Source organism: Eubalaena glacialis, chromosome 10 (genome assembly GCF_028564815.1).
Source record: "Eubalaena glacialis isolate mEubGla1 chromosome 10, mEubGla1.1.hap2.+ XY, whole genome shotgun sequence".
Taxonomy (NCBI): Eukaryota; Metazoa; Chordata; class Mammalia; order Artiodactyla; family Balaenidae; genus Eubalaena; species Eubalaena glacialis.
Window position 1 is genome coordinate 97,276,079 of NC_083725.1, and position 24,229 is coordinate 97,300,307.

Here is a 24,229-nt window from a genome sequence, read left to right on the forward strand (position 1 = left end):
TGCCTAAATTCCTTATAAGCATTCAATACTTTGTATTGATAGTGTTTTTCCTGGGTCTTCTTTTTTAAATGAATTTTTTGGGGTGATAACTAGAACATTAACTACTTGACAATTTTCTTATGAACAATTGTCAACTACTCTACGTGGTACACTAAGCTAAAGGACATTGAACCCACTGGGTGCCTGAAAGAAGAAGAAAGAAACAGGGAACTTTATTCTGCCTTTCCACTCCTAAATATATTTCACAACTTTTCCTCAGTCTAGCATATTTTAAAAATCAATATGACATAAAAAAATCACTATTACATACTGACTTGTAAGTGACTTCATTAACTAGTTACCTCTGTATAGTTTGACTGTTTTAACACAATAAAGTACTCATGAATTACTTGCTTAATTAGAAATAGATCTTAAAGAAAAAAAATCACTATGACAAAGGTTACGCTAAATCCTTTTGGAAATCTGAAAAGCCAACTTAAAGGAATAGTACATGTTTATGAAAGGTAAGCTTTGATGGGACTTTACTGAAGCAGAGATTAATGCCATTATTTAATATTTATCATTAAATCCATCTATCAACCAAAGTTATATGTGACGTACTTCTCAGGTGATCAACTTTCTGTTGAACTTTGGTTTTAAAAATAGAGAATGTTTCATGAAAAACAAATTTATGTCACAACTGTACTCTAGCAGTCGGCAAATATACAAGACAAACAACATACTGCTTCTGGGATATGGCCAGGAGTCAATGGCCATTGATTTCCTGTGTGTGTCTGCAGATATTTACTGGTATAAGGATTCTAAAATGTGAAACTAGGCTTTTTTGTGTGTGGGGAAGTGGGAAGGAAAGTAAACATCGCCAAAGAGGAAAAGTCTGGGAGTCCGTAGAGCTGGGTTCTAGTCATGGTTTCTAACTAGTTTTGAACTCCAGATACATGGATATAATAATCTATGAGGACCTCAGTTATTTATTTTTTTCCAGCCGTATTGAGGTATAATTGGCAAATAAAGATTATATATACTTAGGGTGTACACAGAGATGATTTAATATATGTGTATGTTGTGAAATGATGACCACAATCAAGTTAATTAACACATCCATCACCTCACATAGTTGCCATTTTTCGTGCATGATGAGAATACTTAAGATCTACTCTTTTAGCAAACTTCGAGTATATAATACAGTATTATTAACTGTAGTTACCATGATACACATTAGATCTCCAGAATTTAATCATCTTATAACTGAAAGTTTGTACCCTTTGGCCAACATCTCCTCATCTCCTCCACCCCTCAGCCCCTGGCAACCCCATTCTATGCTGTGGTTCTATGAGTTTGACCTTTTTAGATTCCACATGTCAGCGAGATCCTACAGTAATTGTCTTTCTGTGTCTGACTTGTTTCACTTAGCATAATGTCCTCCAGGTTCATCCATGTTGTTGGAAATGGCAGGATTTCCCTTTGTGTGTGTGTGTGTTTTTATATAGAGCTGATAATATTCCACTGTGTGGGTGTGTGTATATACACCACATTTTCTTTATCTACTCATCTGTCAACAGATATTTAGGTTATTTCCATATCTTGGCTATTGTAAATAATGCTACAATGAACATGGGGTTGCAGACATGTCTTGGAGATACTAATTTCATTTCCTTTGGATATATACCTAGAAGTGGGATTGCTGGATAATATGAGAGTTCTATTTTTAATTTTTTGAGGAACCTCCATACTGTTTTCCATAATGGCTATACCAATTTACATTCCCACCAGTAGTCTACAGGGGTTCCCTTTTCTCCAGATCCTCTCCAACACTTATTATTGCTTCTCTTTTTGATAATAGCCATCCTAAAAGGTATAAAGTGATATCTCATTGTGGTTTTGATGTTCACATCCCTGATGATTAGTGATTTGGAACAGCTGTTTGTATACCTGTTGGCTATTTGTAGGTCTTCTTTGGAAAATATGTCTATTTGGGTCTTTGCCCATTTTTTAATTGGCTTATTTGTTTTTTGTTTGTTTTTGTTGTTGTTTTTGTTTGTTTGCTATTGAGTGGTAGGAGTTCCTTATGCATTTTAGATTTTAACCTCTTATTTTTAAATTGCTAATTTGTAGGGTTTGGATGATTCCTTCCAGCTTAGTCGATTGTCCTTCGGGAACAGTTGATTGACTAATTCCTGAAACTGTGATCTTGTTAGCTTGAGAAAGACTAGATGATAGGGTCCAAAGGGCAGGGATCATAAAAATTTATGAATTGTTGGACCCTAGAGCCTGCCCAGGTTAATACCAAATAAAAACCTTTTGAATGTTGAACAACTGAGGGCTTACTAGCTGGCTGCATTCGATTTTCAATTCAGAGCTAGCTCTACTTACAGCTCTTAAGCTATAAATCTAAAAGTTAATAATTAGCGCACATTTGGCAGAACCACAAAGGGAACTAAATTCTGCAATGACAGCTTCCGTTGATGTAAGGGATGAGGATTCCAATACTCCAGCCTACCATCTACAGGTTAGATCATTTTGTGATTTATACTGAAAGCTCCATACGTTAAACAAAGGTCTTTTCTCAATGGAACAGATGTCTATTGTATTAATGTTGTCCCACTTAACAATAACTGACTTCTCCAGTGGATCCTGACGCTTTTTCTTCCCCCTTCCCCCTGGCACCTACCACCATCACCACTCCCATGCCAGTGGCAGTTTTCTGTGGGTTCAGATAGAAGATCAAGCCCCAGGAAAAGTTAAGGAAAGGCAGGGATTGTGTTGTTGGTGCACACTACTCTCAAACTGACAAAGTGCAGCCTCAGCTCCACCCCCAGGGAGCCAGTTTAACTGGGTGTTCTATAATAAGACTGCCCAATGGGCTGGTCATGTTCCAGAAAGTGTGGGGAGAGTTACAAAAGCCATCCCTGCCCTTAGTTCAGGCCAGCCAGTAAGCAGCAGAGGGATTGTTTTTCCTAAGTCCAGTTCTCAAAAATATGAGGACTTCGGCCCTCAGTATTTAATAATATTGTTTTGTTCACAATTTTCTGTTTTAGAGCTCAAAATATTCATGTCAAGTATCTTTGAGGTTTGCAATTCTTTCATTTCTTAGCCAATGGAAAGTTGGAAACCACTGTAATTTTCCAAGGAAGCTTGCCTCATCATAATCACCTATCTTAAGCGATGTTTGGCAATGTTGAGATTGAGAGTTCCAATATGCATATTAATTTCTCAATAAATAAGTCATAATTAGATATATTGTCATTTTTTTTCCTTCTTTATTTTTCTGATATGTGCCTTCAGAAGTGAGGTTCAACACCATGGAACTTGGCTTCTATTAACATTCACGTGGACCATACTGACATCTCATTAGCTAACTTCCAAAGTGACTCAAAGACAGCTATTATTTCTTTTCATAAACAAATTACAAATTAAAGAATTTTAATATTAGTAATATTCTTAGTTCTTCTGTTTGGATGCTTCAGTAATTTCTAACACTAACAAAGGAAAGCTCTTTGGAGTCCTCAATAATTTTTAAGAGTGTAAATGGGTTCTAAGGTCAAAAGTTTGAGAACTACTGCCCTATCCATGCTGGTTGGACAAGTATTGTCCAACACAGTGCTGTAGTATCTCCAGAAAGTGTCCTTTAAAATGCATCACATTGAAGTAAGCCAGACAGAGAAAGATAAATATATGATATCGCTAACATGTGGAATCTAAAAAAAAAAAATGATACCAATGAATTTATTTACAGATGAGAAGTAGACTCACAGACATAGAAAACAAACTTATGGTTACCAAAGGGGAAAGGGGGGGAGGGATAAATTAGGAGTTTGGGATGAACCTATACACACTACTATATAAAAATTAGATAACCAACAAGGACTTATCATATAGCACAGGGAACAATACTCAATATTTTGTAATAACATATTTATATATATATATATATATATATATATATATATATATATATAACTGAATCACTTTGCCATACACCTGAAACTAATACAACATTGTAAATCAACTGTACTTCAATAAAAAATAAATAAAACAAGATAAAATGCATCACATTATTTTGCTTTTTATGAGTTGTATCAGTCAGAATCCCTGCAAAAAACAGCACACTCTGAAGGGAAAATTGTGGAAAGTTTCATGAAGGGACTGTACAAAAAGGGTGAAGAACCTGTGACTGTCAGGTAGGCTGTGCCATTCTTGGGTCTGAAGAGGCAAAGAAAAAGAGTGGTTTCTGGAACCAATTATACCTGTAGCTGTAGGAAATGGTTGCTTCCAAGAAATCAAGGAATCATGGCAGGGTAGGCAGGCAGTGAGCTTGGTAGGAATGGATCCCGATCTTGTGGGATTCAAAGCTTATATAATTTGTACTGCCCCTTTAAGGAAAAGAACATATACTTAGGCACAAAAATCAATCTTTATCTACAATGGTAAAAGAAATCACAACTTACAAACTTGAATAATCTGACAAGTACCATACACATCACAGAATCCCCCCAAAATAGCATAATATTTCATTAACAGTCTGACACATCTCTAAAATTCTTTTTTTTTTTTTGCATTTTGACTGCATACTTTTTGGTCACCTCTTTATATACCAAAAAAGGTCATAATTTTTAATAGAGAGAATAGAAAGGTAATTCAGTCTTTCCTCTAGCATAGCTTGTCAAAATTTGTGTTTTTTGTTGATAGTTTAGTAAAGTTTCATTTCAACTTCATTCCTTACTACTGGTAATGCCATTTAAAATTCATGAATTGTTGGGAATTCCCTGGCGGTCCAGTGGTTAGGACTCCACACTTTCACTGCCGGGGGCCCAGGTTCGTTCTCTGGTCGGGGAACTAAGATTTTTTTTTTTGGCAGTGCAGCCAAAAACAAAAATTCATTAATTGTTGTCTAATTGGGGGAAAGCAATACTAACTGGCTTTCATATAGGACTTGTCAAATTTCAGGGCATTTCCCATGTTCTTTTGTGGTGGGCTACTCCTAAATACTCTTTGAACCGATCATATGTATTAACCATTCTTGCTGTGATACTGTATTGTGAATTTTATGTTATTTTCATCATCATCATTTTTCTAATGTCAAACCAGCAAGAAATTAATAAGAACCTAAGCAAGTGTGATTAGGGAAGACCATTCCTGGCCAAGGGAAGAGGATGAGCAGTGCAAGGTTCAGCAAAGTCAAGAATCTTAGCTTAGTGGAGCGTGGAGTACAGATAGGGCAGTGGTGGGAGATAAAGACCAAGTGACAAGACAACAAAGTGTACTGGAGTTTGACAGGGGAGGTGAGAAAAGAGTGTCAAACGTTGGCAAGAGGCTGAGGATGGGCTACTGTGCCTTTAGATAGAGGAATCAAAGGCTCAGTGAGGCTCACCAGACAGAGAAAAGGCCACACAGATGCTTGGTATCAGAGTCAGACATAACTCTGCCACTCTCTAGCCTGTGAAACTTTATGAATAATAACTAACTATACATGGAAGAGACTGCAAGTCACTTAATTGTATTCCACTAAACCCAACTAAATGAATCTCCTGCTCGATGTCTCCTTAACAGAATGCCAAAAATAACTACAGTCACTCCAATGACACCTGATAAGAGAGGTAGTGTGGTGGAGGGGAATTCAGAATCAAAAGAGACCGAGGTCATAATCAATCATGGTTAAATATCTCACTCTAATTTTATGAAAACACATTGCACATAAGCACATTGTGAGGACACCTCCCAGAAGTTTGGAAGGAACGTGTGTAGGTGAGGAACTCTAAAATTTAAGCTTCATTAACTTCGTGGTAAATCCGACTTTGGAGCTGATGTAATGAATACTTTGGCCCCTCTCTCCTCCTAAGTTCCCATCTTATGCCGGCCCACCATTGGCTGAACGCAACAAGAAGGCAGGGTATCATGGGGCCAAGTGGATGATAAAAATCAAGATTCCTGGAGTACAGATTAGGATTGAGAAGGGTGGAGAGTGGATCTGGAGGGGCAAACAAAAACATGCCTACTTTTCAAGAGAAGCAGATAAGTTAAGTGATGATCTGGAGAGGGAATTGCATTTGATTCAACTCATGGTGAAAACTAGAAAGAATCAAAAGTCCTACCACTGAGCAGCTGAGGCCCAGGAAACAAAGGGCCTTTAAAATAAGGAGACATATGCATCAGTGGGTACAGGAGATGAGATTTACATAGAATCACTGGAGAAATCATGTACATTATTGAATACTTGAAAGTTGTCTATGGGCACTGTGTTTTTCTGTCTTACTTTAGGGTTTTCTAATAGGTCTGATAATTGTAATGTGACTTGGCAAAAAGTTTTGGTAGCCCTCCCTAGCTCCTTTCACTTAATTTAAACTTGAAAGACTTATTCTCATGCAAATAATGTTATAAACAGTGGTTAGATTTCCAGTTCTATTCACAAAAATCCTTTTTCATACAAGTGTGACTGAACTAGAGTCCTAACAGTATGCTAACATTTCAAAGACAAGCTCAAGCATAAAAAGTGATATGAACCCAGAAGTAAAAGAAAAGAGTGACAGCCTGTCTGGAATAAGGCAATCCCTGACCACACGAGGATGGAAACAACTGAGGGAAGGGAAGATCTGAAGAATAAGTGTGATGCCCTATGAGTGGGAGGTTCACATAGTGGAAGAAAAATCTATGATGTGGCCTCAGGATGAGAAGTTGTAGGAGTACAGATCTCTGTTGAGGTCTAGGAGTCCCATTTTTTCCCTAGCTTTATTATGCCAAGGCAATTGTCTCCAACTTTGTAGACAATCTCTCTAGCTGGGGACAAGCAAGTCCTCCTTTCACACTTCATCTAATTAAGCATCTGGACATGAGTAAAACACCAACTGAAGATATTTTCATAGAATAAGTCATAGAACTTGTTTGCATTTTTGAACTCTTGAGCAATTTTCTTCCGGAATATCACAAAATATATTCTGTTATTTCACTTATTAAAATGCACTGCTCGAACACCTCAAAAATCAGTCCCATTAACTTACTGAAGAGATTTTCTAAACTCTATGCCAGCATTTCTACTAATAAATAGTGGGTTTGAGCATCTTAGTTAGCTTAGTTAATTATTCTACATCAGGAGCAAGCCAACCTCTTGATGCTTGTTTATACTGTCATGGTGGGGAGACTTTATTGACCTTTAATATCTTTTTGTTGTGAAGATTAAGTGATAGAGTCTGGCAACCATCAGCAGTGTCTAGCACATAGCAGACGCTCAAAAATGGGGAGCTTCTGAACCAAAAAGGGAGTCTAAAAGGTTGAATTTTCTTCCTATGTATTTTAGACTATTAAGATCATTTAGAACTTGCCAATATTTTGCTTTTCTGTGTTTTTTAAAAAGGCACTTCTTTCTGTGCATAATCTGTGACAAAGAAAAAATAACGCAACATTTGAGAGTGTGACCACTGGTCATACTTAAATGCAGAATCAGTGTTTGCATTTATTCCAAATTCCATCAATCCTTCAGTTGTATACAATATTAACATTAGAACATGACAAAACTTCATTTTGCACAGATGAACTCAACCCAGGATTTCTTTTTCTTTTTTTTTAAGAGCTGAGAGCATATTTACAGAGTTCAAAGCCTCACCCAGCAGGACCTAAGCGTTCCCTCAACAAAACTGGACCAGCCGCTGCGTCCCAAGGCACCCTGAAGGATGCTGATAAACCGAGGAGAGAGTCACGTCCTGGTACTCGGGGTCCCGGCCCTAGGTTCCTTAATCCCGGGGTTAGGGGGTCGGAGCGGCGGGAATCCCCACCTCTTCCAACCCCTCCCCAACCTCTCCCCTCCAAGAGTCCCAGCCCCGCCCCTATTTGGTTTCCAATCCCATCCCTCCTGGCGCTCGAGCGGCCAATCAGGAGGCGGTCCCGCCAAGGGGGGCGGGACAAGGGCCGGAGCTGAGGGGCGGAATCTGACGTCGCCAGTTTCAGCCGCGGGGGTCGAAGACGCGTGAGTAGAGGGAGACTGCAACGTTCTGCAGCGCCAGTCACCATGGCGGACAACCGGGATCCAGCTAGCGACCAGATGAAGCTCTGGAAGGAGCAGCGGGCCGTGCAGGTACACCCTGCGCTCTCCGAGCCGGTCCTACGGTCCGCGCAGAAAGCTAGGTGTCCGCGAGTAACGGCCCCTGCTTCTCCAGCGCGGCGGTTCGGTAGGGCTGTACCACAGATCACGGGCGGGGTGTGTGTGTGTGTGTGTGTGTGTGTGCGTGCGCGCTGCCGTTCGGTCCCGATGGACTGTTACATTCGCAGGCAGGAGGGGAGAGGGTTCTGGGGCGGTGGGCAGCGGGCCTGCAGGATTTGTCGTGGGCCGCAGGTCGCGGGTGGTTGGCTTATAATTTTGCGCTTTTGCCAGCTGGGACAGAGGTCGCAGCTTGAGGCAGGAGTGAAGGCTCATGGGGAAAGAGGCAGAGGGCTGCAGCTGCAAGAAAGGAAGTGAGGGGGGAAGTCGGAACAGGCTCTAACTTTGCCCTTGCTCAAACAGTGACTACCAGCTTTCATATTTGTGGGGTACCAGGGGGACAGGGACCGTGTTTTATCATGTCGACGTCCCCAGCACCGTACACACAGCATTAAACGACTAAATAAAAAGATTTTTACACCCATGATTTCTTTTGCACTTAAAAACATCAAGTCTAGCATTTTAGAGCTAGAAGTGACCTTAGTGATTAATTAATGCGCTTATTTACACGTATGCTTTGAGTGCCAGCATGTGCTAGGAACAGTGCTGGGTGAGTGGTACAAATTCCAATGAGGCCAGAATTGCATCACCCAGAAGCTCCAAGACCAGTCTGGGAGACAAGACATAAACAAATGATTACCATCCAACGTGGTGAGGGCGCTAATAGAGGTTATCTGCAGAGTGTAAAGGGAGTGACCGACTGGGCTGGCAGGCTTCTCAAAGCAGGTGACATCTGAACAAGCGCTTTAAAGATGAGGATTTCAGCCCAGTGGTGGTGGGCCAGGCATTCCTGGCCTGTACCCTGGGGTGCAGAGCCTTAAAGGGCATCTCTGAGGAGGTTGGATGGGATGAGAGCATTTATTATTTTTTTTAATAGATCTTTATTGGAGTATAATTGCTTCACAATACTGTGCTAGTTTCTGCACTTCTGGTTTGAGTGAGTCTTCTTTTGTCAAATTGGCCCAGAGAGTCTGAGGGACTTGCCCAGTTCCCATGGTGGCTGGTTAATGGCAGAGAGAGGACTAGAGTCATGCTTTCCTTGTCTTGTCTAGCTCTCTTTCTTAAAACCAGGTTAGTGTTAATGAACTAGTATTAATGCTGAGTTCCCATGGATTGCCTTATAGTTCCCTGTTTGTGAGAAGGCTGCCATTCTATTCTAAGAGCCTGGAAAATTTCTCATTTTGTTCCTTATATGCTACTAGGGTATTTAGCTTTTCATGAGTTCTTAGTCAAAGTGACCCAGAGAGACTTAGCATCTTAACAATCAAGGACAAGCGGCTAGTTAGTGGCAGGGTCAAGATTAGAACTCAGCTTCCTGGGGCCAGGACTCTCTCCATACCCAGTGGTTGCTGCATCCTGGTTCACATGGAGCTTTTCATGAATACTTGGTGAACTGAAAAAAATATGGACAATGTAGTGAGTTTTTCATAAAACAAAATTTATTCTCTTTAAAGGACTCCCCTGAGACTAGCTTGCCTCTTCACTGTTTGGGAGAATCATTAACTGTTGTTAAGTCATTATGACTTCGCTGGTGATTTACCCTACCTGGTCACCCATGTGAGAAACAGCTGGCTCGAAAAGCACATCTATAATTTGGGTACTTCTGGTTGAAATACTGCTGTCTCCTCTGCCCATGCATCTCAGTGCACTGTTTACATTGTCCTGATTGGCAGTCACATTGATGTCTTGTTGTTCCTTACTTGAGCTGCTCTGAGTGAAAACTGCTTATTTCTTTGAGGTGACTCCCGCCACCAAAAGGAATTTTGCATATGTCACATGGCCTTTGTAATTTTCCAGTGCTTTCTTTTGAAAATTTTCAAACATTCAGAAAAGTGGGAAGAATTGTGTAGTGTATGCCCATATATCCACCATATTTTTTTTGCTGTATATTTTTTATTACGTGTTATTCCATCTGTCTGTCCCTTCATACATCCTTTAACCTGTGTTTTGGAGGTGCATTTCAGAGTAAGTTGTAGACATCAGCAGACTTGACCCCTAAACACTAAGCATGCAAATTAACAGAATTCAATGCTTATTTATGTTTTTAAGGCAAAATTTATAGGCAAGGAAATATACAAATATTAAGTGCACCATTCTGTGCTTTTTGATAAATATAAACACCTGTGCATCCGGTTCCTTTATTAAGGTACAGAAGATTCTCATTACCCTGGAATGTTCCCTCATGCTGTTTCCAGTCTTTTCCTGCAACCCCTGCAGTCTTGCCCCAGGCAACCATGTTGATTTTCTTTTTTAACCATCGATTTATGTACTTTTTGTGTAATGCTGCTTTCATTCAGCAAATATGTTTTAAGATTTAAAAAAATGTTTTAGAATTCATTCACGTCATTGCATGTATCCGTGGTTCTTTTTATTGCTGAGTAGTATTGCATTGTATGATTAGACCACCACATGTTTATCTGGTTGCTGGGCACCTGGGCTATTCCCAGTGTGTGGCTGTTATGAATAAAGGTTCTATAAAGAATCTTATATAAATCTTTTTGTACACATATGCTTTTATTTCTCTTAAAACATACCTATGAGTAGAATTGCTGGGTAAGTGAATAAGGTAATTGAATGTCTTATGAGAAACTCGTAAGCCTTTTTCCGATGCAGTAGTACCATTTTACAGTTCCATCAACTGAGTTTGAGAGTTCCAGTTGCTCCACATCCTGCCATCTTTTGGTATTGTCATTGTTTTAATTTAAGCCATTCTGGTGGGTAGGAAGTGGTACTTGCATTGCTCTGATGACCAGTGATGCTGGGCATCTTTTCATATGCTTATTTGGCCATTGGTATATATTTCTTTGATGTATCTCTTCAAATCTTTTGTCCTTTAAAACATTGGATTGTTTGTCTTATTATCCTTAATTCATAGCCCATATTTTAAGTACAGTCATGTATGGGCCAGGTGCTGTAATAATATTATACATCCCAAAGTGTATAATGGCATAAACATATTGGAAGTTTATTTCTCTCTTATTTATTTATTTATTTATTTTATTTCTCTCTTACATGATTAGCCAAAGTGGTTTGAGGTTGAAGAAGGGGGTAGTGAGTACTCTGCGGCCCACAGTTACCGAGGGCTGCAGGCTGAAGGAGGACTCCCTGTTGTCAACACATGGTTTCTTCATGTTGCCCTTGACATCACTGTCTAGTCACAGAAGGTTAAGAGCATGGAGGAGAGTATGAGGGAGGTTTAGAGGCCGGGCTGGAAGTGGTGTACGTCACTTCTACTCACATTCTATTGTCTAGCACCCTGTCACATGGCCACACCTACTGTGAGGGAGGCTGGGAAACATAGTCTACCTCTGTGCCTAGGTAGCCAACCCTACTACATTGTATCCAAACATACGTTCCATGTAGTGACAATCTCTCTAGCCATTTTCTTGTGATGTGGTGATGGGCAAACAGACATAATCTCTTTTAAAAGGGTATGTCCTTTTTACGTTCTGACTTTAAAATATTCTTTCTGTTAGAAAATTATGACGGTAAAGGATGGTATTTTTTAAAAAATATCCACTTGCTTGGCAAATTTTTTTTTTTATAAGTGGGCAGCTCTCTGTCAGTATCCTGCCTCCCACCCCCCAATTTGTTTTTATTTTTTCTGGATTGTGAGAGCTTTAAGTTATGGAACGACTGTTGGAGGGCACCCTGCTGTCTCCGTCCTCAAGAACTAGATGCTGAATGTCAAGCTGGGTGTCTCCTTCTTTAGGACCCGTGTCAGCCAGCATGAAAGCAATTTTTTGGGCGTCTCTCCTTGTGGGAATATTTTGTTGCTGACAAGTGAATTGGGACCTTTGTGAACTTTAATAAGCGAGTGATGAATGAATCAAATATGTTCATAGGTAAGACTTGGATCTTCTTAAAAACTTTATTTTTCTTTCTGTCAAAATACATTGAGGGGAGGGAGGTGGTTCTCCATGTATTTCCAGTCACTCTGAATGGAACTTAGATGGAAACTGTTGTTCATTGCTTAGAATGCCATTGGCTCTTCCTTTGGGATACTTAGGGTACTTGGTAGCCTCTGATCCCTTAAAAACTGGAGAATTTGAGCATTTCAAGGGAACCTTTTTTTTTAACAGTTCCCTTATTACTTGGGAGAGAGGTTGGGTCTTATCCCATCCATTCCTGTCAATGAGCCATAAGACAGAGCCTTTGAGGGTTTATGTATTTTTTAGGGTAACTTGATAATAACTGCATTGATGTTACACTGCTAACATTCAGGCTGGAGAAGGGGTGACTCAGTAACTTCTTGTGCACACGTGCTTTCATTTCTGGTGGCAACTACCTAGGAGTGGGACGTAGTATGGCAGGAAGAGAGAGAGACAGATGGACATTAGGAGAAGTTGAATTAAAATTTCTAAGCTTTTACTTCTTTTAGCCAACATCTAGACCACTCTGTATTTTTTTCCTGGTAAGAAAAGAGAGGCTGATTGCGAAACATAAAACAAGCAAATATTTATTTTTGTTTATTTTTGTTCTTCATTTTCTTTCTGGTACTGTGACTACTGTAGTTTCTACTACAAAGAGTAATGAAATCTTTTATATTTGTGGATCAGTTATCCTTCATTTTTTGAGCCTTTCTCTCCTCTTATTCCCGACTTCTTTGAAAAATTGAAGGACCAGAGCAATTCCCAGTGCTATCAGATTTATTTAGTAGAGTCAGTTTCAAGACAGAGAAAACCTCTTTTACAGTAGTTATTCTGTGTATTTTCAAGGTTTTTTTCTTGGTGGGATTATTCTAATTGTTTGCTAATTATTGAAAACCAGTAGCAGTGTATTTTAACCATATCTTGCTGGAAACATGGACAACTCACCAAGAAGAGAGGAGAAAAATATTAGCAACTACTGTGACATGTTTCCTCTTGGACAAAATAATACAAAAGAGCCTTCCTGGAAAAACAAACATTGCCCATTTGAGTGAGGGAGGAGGTGTGTTCAGTCAGTCTGTGCTCAGCCATCCAACCGTGTGACCTTGAAGTCTGACATTTATTTATCTTCCTTGTAAAAGGCAACTTTTTAGTTTTTTCTGGAATTAAAACTATCCACTAGAATCTAAGAAAATGATATAAATGAACTTATTTACAAAACAGAAATAGACTCACAGACATAGAAAGCAAATTTATGGTTCACAAAAGGGAAAGTGGGCGGGGGGGAGGGATAAATTAGGAGTTTGGGATTAAGATATACACACTACTATAAATAAAAGAGATAACCAACAAGGACCTACTGTATACTGTATAGCATAGGGAACTATACTCAATATCTTGTAATAACCTATAGTGGAAAGGAATCTAAAATATATATATATATATATATATATATATATATCTGAATCACTTTGCTGTATACCTGAAACTAACACAATATTGTAAATCAACTATATTTCAATAAAAATTTTTTAAAAAAGCACAGTCAATGGAGCCCATCCAGACCTACTTTAAAAAAAAGTGATTAGTGATAACATTGGATTAATATCTACAAAAAAAAAAAAAAGAACAAAATAAACTACCCACTAGGGACTTCCCTGGTGGCGCAGTGGTTAAGAATCTGCCTGCCAATGCAGGGAATATAGGTTTAAGCCCTGGTCCGGGAAGATCCCACATGTCGCGGAACAACTAAACCCGTGCGCCACGACTACTGAGCCTGCACTCTAGAGCCCGCGAGCCACAACTACTGAGCCCCCGTGCCACAACTACTGAAGCCCACACGCCTAGAGCCTGTGCTCCGCAACAAGAGAAGCCACCACAATGAGAAGCCCGCGCACCACAACGAAGAGTAGCCCCCGCTCGCCACAACTAGAGATAGCCTGTGCGCAGGAAGGAAGACCCAATGAACCATAAATAAATAAATTAATTAAAAAACAAAAAACACTACCCACTAGTTTTCTTCCCTGGAATCCTTGGAATCATTTTTTATTTTCTTCAGGCATTTGCTCCTCTTGCCCCCATGCAGTTCAAGGACAGGCAGTTCTTTGCTTGCCTGTGAGATCTTTTTTTAAAATTTTATTTTATTTATTTTTTTATAGAGCAGGTTCTTATTAGTTATCTATTTTATATGTATTAATGTATATATCTCAATCCCAATCTCCCAATTCATCCCACCACGCCCCCTCCAATTTCCCCCCTTGGTGTCCATACGTTTGTTCTCTACATCTGTGTCTCTGTTTCTGCCTTGCAAACTGGTTCATCTGTACCATTATTCTAGATTCCACATATATGCGTTAATGTACGATATTTGTTTTTCTCTTTCTGACTTACCTCACTCTGTATGATGGTCTCTAGGTCCATCCACGTCTCTACAAATGACCCAGTTTCATTCCTTTTTATGGCTGAGGAATATTCCACTGTATATATGTACCACATCTTCTTTATCCATTTGTCTGTCAATGGGCATTTAGGTTGCTTCCATGACCTGGCTATTGTAAATAGTGCTGCAATGAACATTGGGGTACCTGTGTCTTTTTGAATTATGGTTTTCTCTGGATATATGCCCAGTAGTGAGATTGCTGGGTCATATGGTAATTCTATTTTTAGTTTTTTAAGGAACCTCCATACTGTTTTCCATAGTGGCTGTATCAATTTACATTCCCACCAACAGTGCAAGAGGGTTCCCTTTTCTCCACACCCTCTCCAGCATTTGTTGTTTCTAGATTTTCTGTTGATACCCATTCTAACCGATGTGAGGTGATACCTCATTGCATCAATGCATTTTGATTTGCATTCCTCTAATAATTAGTGATGTTGAGCAGCTTTTCATGTGCCTCTTGGCCATCTGTATGTCTTCTTTGGAGAAATGTCTATTTAGGTCTTCTGCCCATTTTTTGATTGGGTTTTTTTAAAATATTGAGCTGCATGAGCTGTTTATGTATTTTGGAGATTAATCCTTTGCCTGTTCATTCTTTTGCAAATATTTTCTCCCATTCTGTGGGTTGTCTTTTCGTCTTGTTTATGGTTTCCTTTGTTGTGCAAAAGCTTTTAAGTTTCATTAGGTCCTATTTGTTTATTTTTGTTTTTATTTCCATTACTCTAGGAGGCGGGTCAAAAAAGATCTTGCTGTGATTTATGTCAAAGAGTGTTCTTCCTATGTTTTCCTCCAAGAGTTTTATAGTGTCCGGTCTTACATTTAGGACTTTAACCCGTTTTGAGTTTATTTTTGTGTATGGTGTTAGGGAGTGTTCTAATTTCATTCTTTTACATGCAGCTGTCCAGTTTTCCCAGCGCCACTTAGGCCTGTGAGATCCTATTGTTGTCAGCCTAAGGCCGTATCGCATACCAGTTAGCACACTGCTGAGATGGCCTGTTGTCACTTCAGTGATACTTTAGTATACTTTGTGTAGTACCAACAGGACCCATTTGGTTCTTGATGAAAAACACAGTTTGATTTTTTCTTACATTTATTGGATTTCACTTTTTCCATTATGTATTACTTAGTATTTTATTGAATGGCAGTTCTCCAGGCAGACGGTATAGAATAACTTAGGCAATTCGTAAAGTAGAATGAAAACCCATTCTCGCCTCTTGAGTTTAGAATGACCAACTGTTCTTGACTTATACTGTGGCCCTTAGTGGCTTAACCATGATGAAGTCAACTTACAAAATGAAGTATATCCCAGTGATGAAGTGTCCACTTAGAGCCCAGAAAGCGTAGTTTTCAGTCTTTCAGGCAGTCAGAAAAATTTCCCAGTGTTGTCAGTTCACTGATTTTGTGCTAGAAAACCCCCTCAGTGTGATGTGGTATTGAGGTGAGTCACTCTCTGATGCTGAAAATGAAAAGCACATGAGACTTAATCCAGAGTTGAGGAGTAAATGGCCTACATGGAAGTTAGGGTTTTCCACTTTTTCTAGTGACAATAAGCCCTCTCTGGGCAGGACCCAGCGTTCGTCACCTGGTCTGTTGTATATTTTGAGTACAGTACTGAATTTGCCTGCTCAGAGTTACCACTCATATATGATGCAGCCCCCTATTTCTCTCCCTTGCTTCAACTTCTCCCTCATTGCTTTTCTTAGACATTTCTCTTTGATTCTTCATGGAAAAAAAAAACAAACCCAAAACTTTATATTGTGGAAAATTTCAAACCAGAACTGAATAGGGAGGATAGTTTAGTGAACCTCCAAGTGCCTTGTCTCTCAGCTTCAATAATGAATTTCTACCCCACCAACTCCCCCCACCCCATTTTTGAAGCAAATAGCAGGCATTGTATCATTTTATCTGTGAATATTTTAGGATGTATCTCCAAAAGATAAGACTTTTAAAATAATACTGTGGTCGCATCTACAAAATGAACAGTAATACCTCACATCCTCACATTTCCAAGTAGCATGATCAGTTTCCCAGATTGTCTCTGTGCAGAAAAGAGTTTCCATGCAGGCCTGAGACTGCTGCCCTTAGAAAGGCCTATTGGCAAGGTTGGCCCTTGGCTGGCATCTGGACCTTGGCTTTCTGGAGGGTTCCCACCACCCTAACTGATGAGAGTGGCTCACAGTGCCTAAGCCATTTGTGCAAACAATGTGGTTTATGCTGAACACCTGCTTTCCTTCCGGGAGTCAGAGGGTGTCTCTACGATCAGCCCGCAGTACAAACCCTGGGTGCCGAGTCTCTAACGAGCCTCCCTGCTAGACAGCATTTCATGTGAGTTGCCACAGCTTGCTGGGGAAATTGGGCATGTCTTGCATGACTCTCCTGGGAGAGGATTCTTGGAAGCTTGTGCTGGTTTCCTCTGGACTTCATGTGCCTTTTCTCCTTGCTTATTTTGCTTTGTATCTAAATGCTGTAATAAATAACGGCCTGAGTATGCCTAGATGCTGAGTTCTGTGAGTTCTAGGGAATCACTGAACCTGGGGTGGTCTTGGGGACCCCTGACACTGTCTCTCTTTTTTTAACACTTTGTTCAAAGTCAGATGCAAATAACGTTCACACACTACATTGGTTGATATGTCTCTTAAGTCCGTCTTTCTCCTCCCTAGGGTGGTTGTAAACGAAGTTTATGTGGCTTAAACTTTAAGGGGGTCAGGTGAGGGGTCAGGCTTTATAGTCAGACAGGGTTCAAATTGAGGCTTGACCACCGGCCAGGTTACTTAACCTCCCTCCCCTTTGGTTTCCCATATTGAAAATGGGATAATAATTCTCCTTACTTTGCAGTATTGCTGTGAGAATTAATTTATCTAAAACATGTGTATAGATTAATACATGTCAATTACCCAGCCTGAAGAATATGTGCAGGAGATGTTAGCTATGTTGTTTCGAGAGGTGCTATAGTGTGTGGGTAAGATTTGGGTCCTTGAGCCAGTCTGCTTGCCTTCAAATTCTGCTTCTGCCCCATTCTAGGTGGGTGGCCTTGAGCAAGTTGTATAACTTCTTGGTGCCTCAGTTTCCTCTTCCGTGTAATGGAGATTATTATAGTCCTTACCTCGGAGAGGTAGATTAAATGTGATAACCGAGTAAAGAGTTTAGAACAACGCCTGCAGAGCAAGCTGATACTTGTTGTTTTGAGGCTTGAGTGCGTCTAGTAAGTTAGGCCTCTCACGTACACGTCGCACACCTAAGCTGACAGAGAAGCAGGGAGTTGGTGGCATGAGAGGAATCCAGAATCACCTTTATTATCAGTAGAGGCTTGACTGGAGAACGTGGCTTAGGAGTTTTGGCCAAGAGGGCCTGCTGAGACCGCTCTCCTGAGCTGAATTTATTTACCCCTTGTGTTTAGGCAGCTCTGGAGATTACCAGAGGAACGGGTGCTGCCTGCAGCCATTGGTTTCCAAAGGGGAGAGAGTGGAGCCCTGTGTAGGCCTGGGTCCCTTTCCCAAACTGCCCCATCAGGGGAAGTCTCCCCCCTTCTTTGGATCAGGACAGAGGCCTGGAGCACCCCGCTGTCATTCCCTTCCCCACCAAGAAATCTGAGGACCAGGACCGTCTTTGGTTTTCTGTACACGGGTGTGTCATAGGCAGTGATTTGCTAGAAATACTGGGTATATTCTGTATTGATCTCCGGGAATATAAAGCTGTCATTATGACTCTGTTGGGATTGAAAGTTGGGGATGGTTTGCATGACCACTGTTTTTCAATTTAAAAAAGGAAAACTAAGATGGTTAGCAAGTTCTTGGAAATTCTGTCAGCAGTGGGCACTAATCAGTGGAAGCTAGGTTGATAAAATATTTCATCAGAGAAAGCCAACCTGACTCCTCCCAGGAAAATTTCTTCATCCGTGTCTTAGTTTGAGCCAAAAAATACAAACAGCAAAGCCAAAGTGGAATTTTACTTTAACTTTGAGTCCTTCTTTCTAATCATGGTGCAAGTTTTTAGCCAGGCCAAAGTACTTCTTTGCCAATTTCTGCAGCAGTTTTTATAACAAGTGTGTCTGAAGGTGGTTGATCAGAATATGAAGTTATAAGTTCAAATATTTCTCTTTTATTTTTTGGAGGGGAGGTGCAGGGAGAGGCATAGACTATTGTTGTATCCTCCTCCTTTTTAGAAATAATCCTTCTTGGCCATTTCATATTGGTCCATAGTTTAATTCATTCCCATGTTGAATCCACAGCATTGGTTGTGCACTTGTTGGTAACCGAGCACTGTGGCAGGTGTCAGGGCTATAGATGCAAAAGGAGTGTGCTGTCTAGAGAGGAAAAACTGTGAAGTACACAGACAATTATAATATTTATTCTGTAGGGCACAAGAAGATGCCCTTGGCCCAGCTCATGGGGTGGCATGGGCGGGGCAGGAAGAGCGGTCCAGGAGAAGCATGTATGAATGTCATGAGGAATTGGCAGCCAGAAAGATGTAAACACATTAACAGGTACTGATGCTGCTTTTCTAGAGAGGGAGCTCTTAGAATTGTCCAGCAACAGAAAAGCTCTTCCGTCTTAAAAAAATTCTAGTTCTAAAGTGACCTTGCACTGAGTTAAAAAAAAAAACAAACAAAAAAACCCCAATAATCAGCAAGTTGGCAGATACATCTTTGCCCTTCCATACTTGTTATATGTTGCAGGTAAACGTGTGCTGCCACATTGAAATCTGTGTAAAGTTACTTAAATTCTCTGAGCATGTGGCATCACCCATTAAATGGGAGTAATGACATTTATCTCACTGGGTTCTTGGGAGGCTTGAATGAAGGTAGCTAGGATAAGGCCTTGTGTATGGCAGGTGCTTGAGAAATGGTAGTTACAGAGGGAAATGAGGAACATATACAGAGCATATGCAGTTCTGTCAACTGCATTGATTCTGTGTTTGTCCTTTCTAATTAGCTTTGGACCAGCAGTAACCACACTCCATCATATTCCTAGAGAAAGCCCAGAGCTTGCGTCATGGGATATTGTTTCTTTTGTTTGATGCTTGTGAAAAACAGGGGTGCAGGCTACAGGACATGGTTGTGTTATGGTTTTCCTGGCACTCACTGTCCTCAGGAGCCCTCTGTCCACCCTCCTCCAAGACTGCAGACCTATAGCATTGTGTGTGCAGGACACAGGGATGCTTCTTGCCAGGCTCTGTGGTCTGTGGCGACGGGGAGGACAGGGACCCTGGCTGGTGAATGAGTGAGTGTTGAAATGAGTCGCCTGAGGGGCCCTTGTTCTAAATCTACATGCCCCCGCTCCACCGCCGCCTGCCGCCGCCCCCCTCACCATCCAGCCTGCAGAGGGGTCCACCTTGGGATTGTTGAACTTCTAATGTGACCCAGGTGTGCTATGGCGGCTTTTTGTATCCTTGACCTGCAGACAAGCTCTGAGTTATTTTTCCCTCCAGCCCTTTCTCTCCCAGCCTCTGGCTGACATCTGCCACGCTGTTGCTCTTATCGTCGCTGCCAGGTGGTTGCTGCCTTTGCTGTTTGTAGACTTTTCATTTTTTCTCTTCTTCTCTCCCTTATCCACCACCACCCCCACCCCATCACCTCTGCCCTTCTCAGCTTGTGCAGGGAGTGGCTTCATCGGACTGTACTCGTATAAGCAGGTATCATCTTCCAAGTTTTGCCATTCCAGGACATTTTTGTCATCGCTTGTAGCCCTGGAGGGCTGATTTTCACTGCTTTCTGCTTCAAGTTCAAAATTATTCTAAATGCTTGAGACTCCTGGAAGTTTGACTCAAACGAAAATAAAAACAAATTGTATCTACACTGGGGCTGATCACAATGCTCACTGCATGGAACTAGCTTTTTTTCAGAAATGAGTTTTAAAACTTTGCTTTCGAGGTCCATTTCCCAGCCCCACCCTCACTTTCAGTAAAGCTTCATTGCGTTAACTCTCTCCATCTCAGCGAACATACTGAGTCCTTCTCCTCGTCTAGTAAATACTCTTATCTTTGCTTGAAGTCAGTTTTTCTTATCTGATGTTGCCCTAAACACGCCCTGAAGTCGGGGATCTTTTCCTCCCTAGTCTTTGCCCACTGGCCTCCCTTCTGTCTTGCTGACGGTGTTGAAGCTTTTCGTGCCACACTTGTTTTAAAAGCAAATTGCATATCCATTAGCTTGTGTGAGGAAAGGTGTTAAAAGTGAGAACAATTGATCTATTAGACCAGGGAATAAGAAGAGATGCCAAATGCTACATTTGTAACTTACAAACCCAGGTTTCATTTCTCCAGGGGATGGGTGTTATGGAGGTGATTCCTGCGTTGGGGGGAGGGAGGCCCAGTGGTGGCAACGTTCCAGCATTGCCACGCTAAGATTCCATGATTCAGTGTCACCAGGCGAAACCATCTCATTCTTTAGTTCTTCACTCATTCATTCACTCATCCGGCTTACTCTGCATCTGCCTCCTTTGGGCATGGTTTTTATTCTTGACTTTATCACGCTGACCTGGTCATGAGGAGGGGTCTTGTGATGCGGTCTCATTTGTTTCTCGGCAGCAACTCCTTCCTGTATTAGGGATGCAGAAAAGTAAATGACACTCTGACCTGTTTACCTTTCCTTTTACTAAGCTTGGTATTCTCTCTCATACTCTTCTCCTTTATGGGATGTTCCTCCCCTCCACCCCCCCCCCTGCCATTTTTAGGTTTCCTTTAGTGCCTTGATTATATGATGAAATGAGCATGTAAAGGGTGGACAGACTTAGTTTACTCAGACTTTTTACAATTTTAATTGTAGATCATCCAAAAGCTTTAGGTTAGTGGTGGTTAATCCTGGCCTCACTTAGGAATCACCTGGAGAGCTCAAAAAAATAGCAGTGATGCCCGGGCCTCACCTAGACTAATTATATCAGTAATTTCTAGGGGGGATGGCCAGGCATCCGAGTGCTTTAAAAAGTTCCAGGTGGGCTTCCCTGGTGGTGCAGTGGTTAAGAATCCACCTGCCAATGCAGAGGACACGGGTTCGAGCCCTTGTCTGGGAAGATCCCACATGCCGCGGAGCAACTAAGCCCGTGTGCCACAACTACTGAGCCCGCGTACCACAACTGCTGAAGCCTGTGTGCCTAGAGCCCGTGCTCTGCAACAAGAGAAGCCACTGCAGTGAGAAGCCCGCGCACCGCAATGAAGAGTAGCCCCCGCTCACCGCAACTGGAGAAAGCCCGCACGTAGCAATGAACACCCAACACAGCCAAAAATAAATAAATAAAATAAAGTAAATTAAAAAAAAAACTTAAAAAAAAAAAAGTTCCCAGGTGATTCCAGGGACAGCCAAGGTTGAAAAATCAAGGTTTTAGGTTTAAACTAAAGGGGAAGTTGTGCAATTTCACTCTTCCTTTTTCTGATTCATTTTCTAGTTTAGATTTTAAACAAGTATACAGTGTCACACTTATTAGCACATGTGTCTTCAAAAGAGGGTGGTGTGATTGGGTGGTAACCACAGACTGGACATGTAAACTTTCATATAGTTTGGAAGGGTTTGCTGCCGGATGGGTAAGGGATAGGGCGAGAGAGTCTGGATGGATACCTACATATCTGTCATGGTTTCTAGAAAAATAAAGCCAGAAATGCTTTGTTTCTGGTATCAGGTCACTTTCTCATGGCCAGTACAGCAGTAACATGTGTTTGCCTAGTGTGTGGCCTTATTTTGTGTACATTCAGTTCTTTTAATCCATGTGTTAACCCTGGGAAGTAGTTATTTTTTGTCCATTTTTCAGTTGAAAAATAGACTCAGAAATACTAAGTAACTTGCTAGTAGCCACACATCTGGTAATTGGCAGGGCTAGGAGTTGGACCTACCCAGTTAGAGGTGGCTTAGCTCTGTATCTCCCCTGATTTCCCAGTGACCAGGGGAGGTCGTGGGAGAGGCAGTTGGCTGTAGTCAAAAGCAGAGTGTGACCACAGCTGGGAGCTGCCCAGGATCATGTGAGGCTTAAAAGTGCTGTCCCCACTCTAGAGAAGGGACAGCTGAGAGGCTTCTGATGTAACGGAAATGGGAGAATTGGGTGGATGAAAACTAATTCTTTATTACCGTAAAACAGCCTATCTCATCTCAGAGACATTTGGCATCTTTAGAAAATTAATACTATAGGGACTTCCCTGGTGGCGCAGTGGTTAAGAATCCGCCTGCCAATGCAGGGGACATGAGTTCGAGCCCTGGTCCGGGAAGATCCCACATGCCGCGAAGCAACTAAGCCTGTGCACCACAACTACTGAGCCTGCACCCTAGAGCCTGTGAGCCACAACTACTGAGCCTGCGCTCTAGAGCCCGTGAGCCACTACTACTGAGCCCATGCGCCACAACTAGTGAAGCCTGCGCGCCTAGAGCCCATGCTCTGCAGCAAGAGACGCCACCGCAATGAGAGGCCTGCACACCACAACGAAGAGTAGCCTCCGCTTGCCGCAACTAGAGAAAGCCTGCGTGCAGCAACGAAGACCCAACACAGCCAAAAATAAATAAATAAAATAAATTAATAAGTTTAAAAGAAAAAAGAAAATTAGTGCTATAATCCATCTTACCAATAACTGTTTATTATCAGTGACAACAAAAGCCACTGACTGTTTTTTTTTTTTTTGGAATTGAAAAGAGATGTTGCAAATAGCTGGTACACACTGCTTGAGAGGAATGAATACATTGTACAGGATGACCCGCCTTGACCTCTGCAGCAGTCAGGAAGAATTTATAAGATTGAGTAAAGCATTTACAGGCATAGCTTCTGTGGGGACCATCGTCTCACTATTAGTTTGGACGTTCCATGTTAAGCACCTATGATCCGTTTTGGAGGATCCGTATCTGGGGTTTCCTGTGTGGAGCCCGGCGGCTGTACCTGGAGCAGGGGTGGAGCAAGTTGGCGAGTTATTTAGCCATCTTTCTGCTCCTCAGAGCAGATTTCTTAGGATTTCTGCGACCTGACTATAAATTTCAGGCAATTGCATATTTTGAGTATTTCAGTACTTTTGACACAGGAAATTTAAAAAGAGTTTGGGTAGAAGGTATAAAAAATGCAAAACGATGTGCCCTGTGATAGCGGAAATTAAGTGTGTGATTGTACTGACTCTCTTGCACTCTTCTCCTCTCATGTTCACTTAGAAACCTGATGTCTTGACCACCGGAGCCGGTAATCCGATAGGAGACAAACTCAATATTCTTACAGCAGGGCCCCGTGGGCCCCTTCTTGTTCAGGATGTGGTTTTCACTGATGAAATGGCTCACTTTGACCGGGAGAGAATTCCTGAGAGAGTCGTGCACGCCAAAGGAGCAGGTGAGAACTGTGCTCATTTGCTGTAAAAGGGCCGTTTCATAACACCTGGGTTAAAAATTACTTCTCAAAGGATCAGAGCTCCTTTAACAGAAGTGCCAAATCTCCATTCCAGGGGGAAGGGAAAAAATGTCTGTCAATAGAGGAGTCAGTAATTAAATGATGGTTATTTCCCTGGACTGCACATTATATATAAAATATTTTTTACTGAAAAGATAAGTAATCTTCCTTTTAGTCCATTATGCAGTTTAGTGAAGAAGTAAAAATGTGGAAGTACCGACACAGACATACTGTAATTACAATTAGATTTAGATGGTGCACTTAACTGGATAAACACTGGAATGAACTGGGCAAAATCGGTGACGGTTGTGTTAGTGTGGTGGGTTTGTGGTGATTTTTCCTTTTTGTTGAAAACTTCTGTAAAACTTTTATCTTGCTTTTATTACAGAAACAAAAGATG

The 24,229-nt window shown here is 41.3% G+C and overlaps 1 protein-coding gene across 1 annotated transcript in view; it reads left to right on the forward strand.

Annotated features, from left to right (window-relative positions):
* The first annotated feature begins 7,922 nt into the window (after positions 1 to 7,922).
* The window catches only part of CAT (catalase), a 39,634-nt gene continuing 23,327 nt past the window's right edge, over positions 7,923 to 24,229 (forward strand). Inside the window, exons 1-2 of the mRNA XM_061203227.1 lie at positions 7,923 to 8,062; positions 23,601 to 23,772. Coding sequence (XP_061059210.1) covers positions 7,997 to 8,062; positions 23,601 to 23,772 — 238 coding nt within the window. The 5' untranslated portion in view covers positions 7,923 to 7,996. The remainder of the gene's footprint in view (positions 8,063 to 23,600; positions 23,773 to 24,229) is intronic.